We start from the raw sequence: 5,525 nt of genomic DNA on the forward strand, positions 1-5,525 counted from the left end.
AAATACATTTTTGACAAATAATTACAAAATAATTTTTGGCACAGTTTAGCTTTGCACAACTAGATTAAAACAAGTCCTTTTTGAAGCTTGAAAGTTTTGGACTCCATTGACTTTCACCGTGTTGATCAAAACAGCAGAAACATTCTTCAAAACATCTTATTTTTAATGTGCTGTAGGAAGAACAAAGCCATACAAGTTTGGAACATCATAAGGGCAAGTCAATTATAACAACTTTCATTTTTGAGTGCACTATCCCGTTAAGAAGTACTTAAAAAGTATAGAAATATTTTAGAAAATCACTTTATTGTAATCAAACAATGCCTTTCTTCTGTGTATGTACCCAACTGACCTCATCAGATCCATCTGAACAGTCATTTTGTCCGTCACAGCGTTGACCAGCCGACACGCAACCTCCTCCAACACAAACATACTCGTTCTGAGCACAAGACGTCGGCCGAGCTGCGCAGACACAAGGAATTCGCAAAATAAAGTCAAGACAAGAAATCTTAAGTCAAATAATCCTATAATAAGACGCATCAATCTACATGTCCTGGGACTCCACGTGACTCCCTGCTGTAGATCGCTGCGGTCTGAAATAAACCGAGCTACAGTTCGGTCAGCGAGAGGTTGCGAGAGATTTCTGGCTGCACTTTTTGAAGTATTTTCAGCCACATTAATATTAATCATAGGGTAAAATTTCCCCGGCTTGCCTTGAGTCACAGGGAAGAACCGAAAAAATGGAAAGGGAGTGTGAGAGCTTTCTGAATGCATCTCCAGTGGTCTTACGATCAGAATAAATCACTGGGCGTTGCAGGCGTGGATGGACTCAGGTACTCTGTGCACAGCACACAATGCTGAAATATTCAAGACGATGGCCAAGAAAGATGGCATGGAGACCTCAATTAAAAAAAAAAAAGAAAGGGAGATACACTTCAAGTCTCTTGGGGTTAAAGTAACAGATGAAGCTGAGGTTCGGAACATGCATTATTCTGAGTTCTTGAGTGTTCTTGGGTGCTTTAGATAAAAGTTGAAAAACAAATCAATATATTATGCAATATAATATAAACATGATCATTTTTAGTATGTATACATATTTATATATACTGTATATACATATATATACACATGTATATATATATATATATATATATATATATATATATATATATATATACACATACATACATACATACATACACACACAGATTAAGTTGAAAATATGTATGATTTAATAATAGTAATTTTAAGAATATAATAAAAAATATATAATATATAATATAAAAAATATAATAATAATTATTATTATTATTATTAAAATGTATATAATGTTAAATAATATGTAATGTAATGATTTGAAGTTTATAGTAATCATTTCAATGTAAATAATACAAATTGTTACAATTTAATTAATTAAAATTAATTTCATTATGATTCATGAAAAATAGTATTTTATAATTATTACATAAAATTGTGTGTGTATATATATATATATATATATATACAGTGGGTACGGAAAGTATTCAGACCCCCTTAAATTTTTCACTCTTTGTTATATTGCACCATCTTGGAGTCCTCCATGCGGGCTTTCATGTGTCTTGCACTGAGGAGAGGCTTCCGTCGGGCCACTCTGCCATAAAGCCCCGACTGGTGGAGGGCTGCAGTGATGGTTGACTTTCTACAACTTTCTCCCATCTCCCGACTGCATCTCTGGAGCTCAGCCACAGTGATCTTTGGGTTCTTCTTTACCTCTCTCATCAAGGCTCTTCTCCCCCGATAGCTCAGTTTGGCCGGATGGCCAGCTCTAGGAAGGGGTCTGGTGGTCCCAAACGTCTTCCATTTAAGGATTATGGAGGCCACTGTGCTCTTAGGAACCTTAAGTGCAGCAGAATTTTTTTTGTAACCTTGGCCAGATCTGTGCTTTGCCACAATTCTGTCTCTGAGCTCTTCAGGCAGTTTCTTTGACCTCATGATTCTCATTTGCTCAGACTTGCACTGTGAGCTGTAAGGTCTTATATAGATAGGTGTGTGGCTTTCCTAATCAAGTTCAATCAGTATAATCAAACACAGCTGGACTCAAATTAAGGTGTAGAACCATCTCAAGGATGCTCAGAAGAAATGGACAGCACCTGAGTTAAATATTTGAGTGTCACAGCAAAGGGTCTGAATACTTAGGACCATGTGATATTTCAGTTTTTCTTTTTTAATAAATCTGCAAAAATGTCAACAATTCTGTGTTTTTCTGTCAATATGGGGTGCTGTGTGTACATTAATGAGGAAAAAAACTTAACTTGAATGATTTTAGCAAATGGCTGCAATATTGTTAAGAGTGAAAATTTTAAGGGGGTCTGAATACTTTCCGTACCCACTGTATATATATACTGTATGTGTGTGTGAATTATACAGTACCCTCCATAAGTAGAGACAAAATTGCCCTGCTTCCTGTGGAGTCAAGACATTTGCAAATATGATTAAAAGATGAATATGAGACAAAACTACAGAATGTCACATTTTTTTATTAGCTGTTTCAACACCAAATAAAAAGGACAGTCCTTTTAGAGTTCATCCCACTATCTGATGTGAGCATAAGTATTGGGACAGTTGAACTTAAGGCAGATGTAAAAGATTAGAAGCTATTATTTAGTTGCAGATCTCTTGTGTGCAATCAGAGCAGCGAGTCTGCGACCCACAGACATCACCAGACTCTAGGTCTTATCCTTTGAAATGCTTTTTTTCCAGCCTTTAATGCAGCCAATTCCAACTGTTGCTTGTTTTGGGAGTTTCTGTCTTTAGCCTCCTCTTCAGACGGTGAAATTCATGTTCAATCGGATTTAAATCTGCAGATTGATTTGGGCAATCTAAGACTTTACATTTTTTTTTGCCCTAATAAACTCCTTGACTGAACTGGAAGGGTGTTTTGGGTCAATGTCCTGATCCAATATGAAGCATTTTCTAATGAGTCTGGTGGCATTTTCTTGAATATTGGTAGCCAATATGGTTTTGTACCCTTCCAAATTCATTCTGCTACTGTCATCATACATTAAGTCATCATTAAAATTGAGAGGACCTGTTCCAGAGACAGCTATGCATGCTCATGCCATGACACCACCTCCACCACGCTTTACAGATGAGGATGTATGCTTAGGATCATTTGCAGTTCCCTTTTTCTCCACACTTTTGCTTTCCCTTCACTTAGATAAAGGTTCATCTTTGGCTCATCTGTCTATAAAACTCTGTTCCAAAACTCTACTGGATTTTGCAAACTCTAATCTTGCCTTTCTATGTTTGGTGCTGATCAGAGGTTTGTATCTTGCTGTGTATCCTCTGTAATTCTATGTCGAAGTCTCCTGCGGACAGTAGATTGTCAGAGCATCACCCCAGCTTTCTGGAGGTTGTTGGTGATTTTACAGACCTGTATTTTAGGGTTCATTTTCACAGCTTTTATGATTTGTCTGTCATCAACTACTGTTGTGTTTCTCAGCGGATCAGGTCGTTCTTGGTTGCTGATGTTGCCGGTGGTTTCCTAACTCTTGATTTCTCCATGACCATTGTTTTTGCTATAGCTCTAATTGACTTCCTCTTGTCTTTTAGCATCCAAATTGCTTGCTTTTCTCTCAAAGTCAGCTCCCTCGTCTTCATCCTGGTTTGTGTGTGAATGAGGAAACAATGGATGAGGATCCATTGGATATAACTGAATATCTGAAGAATTAATGCAACAGGACACAGCTGAACACTCAGAAAGACCTGTGAGGCAACTGTTCCAATACGTATGCTTATACGTATACCAGATAGGATGAACTCTAAAAGGGCTGTCCTTTTTATTTGGTAAAATATGTATGTGTTGAAACAGCTAATAATAAATTGTGACATTATGTAGTTTTGTCTCATATTCATCTTTTAAAAATATTTAAAGATTTCTTGACTCCACAGCAAACAGTGCAATTTTGTCTCTACTGTTTCAATACTTGTGGAGGGCACTGCATATATATATATATATATATATATGAATATGAGACAAAACTACAGAATGTCACATTTTTTTATTAGCTGTTTCAACACCAAATAAAAAGGACAGTCCTTTTAGAGTTCATCCCACTATCTGATGTGAGCATAAGTATTGGGACAGTTGAACTTAAGGCAGATGTAAAAGATTAGAAGCTATTATTTAGTTGCAGATCTCTTGTGTGCAATCAGAGCAGCGAGTCTGCGACCCACAGACATCACCAGACTCTAGGTCTTATCCTTTGAAATGCTTTTTTTCCAGCCTTTAATGCAGCCAATTCCAACTGTTGCTTGTTTTGGGAGTTTCTGTCTTTAGCCTCCTCTTCAGACGGTGAAATTCATGTTCAATCGGATTTAAATCTGCAGATTGATTTGGGCAATCTAAGACTTTACATTTTTTTTTGCCCTAATAAACTCCTTGACTGAACTGGAAGGGTGTTTTGGGTCAATGTCCTGATCCAATATGAAGCATTTTCTAATGAGTCTGGTGGCATTTTCTTGAATATTGGTAGCCAATATGGTTTTGTACCCTTCCAAATTCATTCTGCTACTGTCATCATACATTAAGTCATCATTAAAATTGAGAGGACCTGTTCCAGAGACAGCTATGCATGCTCATGCCATGACACCACCTCCACCACGCTTTACAGATGAGGATGTATGCTTAGGATCATTTGCAGTTCCCTTTTTCTCCACACTTTTGCTTTCCCTTCACTTAGATAAAGGTTCATCTTTGGCTCATCTGTCTATAAAACTCTGTTCCAAAACTCTACTGGATTTTGCAAACTCTAATCTTGCCTTTCTATGTTTGGTGCTGATCAGAGGTTTGTATCTTGCTGTGTATCCTCTGTAATTCTATGTCGAAGTCTCCTGCGGACAGTAGATTGTCAGAGCATCACCCCAGCTTTCTGGAGGTTGTTGGTGATTTTACAGACCTGTATTTTAGGGTTCATTTTCACAGCTTTTATGATTTGTCTGTCATCAACTACTGTTGTGTTTCTCAGCGGATCAGGTCGTTCTTGGTTGCTGATGTTGCCGGTGGTTTCCTAACTCTTGATTTCTCCATGACCATTGTTTTTGCTATAGCTCTAATTGACTTCCTCTTGTCTTTTAGCATCCAAATTGCTTGCTTTTCTCTCAAAGTCAGCTCCCTCGTCTTCATCCTGGTTTGTGTGTGAATGAGGAAACAATGGATGAGGATCCATTGGATATAACTGAATATCTGAAGAATTAATGCAACAGGACACAGCTGAACACTCAGAAAGACCTGTGAGGCAACTGTTCCAATACGTATGCTTATACGTATACCAGATAGGATGAACTCTAAAAGGGCTGTCCTTTTTATTTGGTAAAACATGTATGTGTTGAAACAGCTAATAATAAATTGTGACATTATGTAGTTTTGTCTCATATTCATCTTTTAAAAATATTTAAAGATTTCTTGACTCCACAGCAAACAGTGCAATTTTGTCTCTACTGTTTCAATACTTGTGGAGGGCACTGCATATATATATATATATATATAT

At 37.1% G+C, this 5,525-nt stretch overlaps 1 protein-coding gene across 1 annotated transcript in view; it reads right to left on the reverse strand.

The window, feature by feature from the left end:
• Positions 1-5,525, reverse strand: part of LOC107565495 (low-density lipoprotein receptor-related protein 1B-like) — a gene marked incomplete at its 5' end in the record, with an annotated part of 57,686 nt that overhangs the window by 41,810 nt on the left and 10,351 nt on the right. The window contains one exon of the mRNA XM_016250734.1: positions 350-459. Coding sequence (XP_016106220.1) covers positions 350-459 — 110 coding nt within the window. The remainder of the gene's footprint in view (positions 1-349; positions 460-5,525) is intronic.

The sequence above is a fragment of the Sinocyclocheilus grahami genome, unplaced genomic scaffold (genome assembly GCF_001515645.1).
Source record: "Sinocyclocheilus grahami isolate Dianchi unplaced genomic scaffold, SAMN03320097.WGS_v1.1 scaffold1005.1, whole genome shotgun sequence".
Taxonomy (NCBI): Eukaryota; Metazoa; Chordata; class Actinopteri; order Cypriniformes; family Cyprinidae; genus Sinocyclocheilus; species Sinocyclocheilus grahami.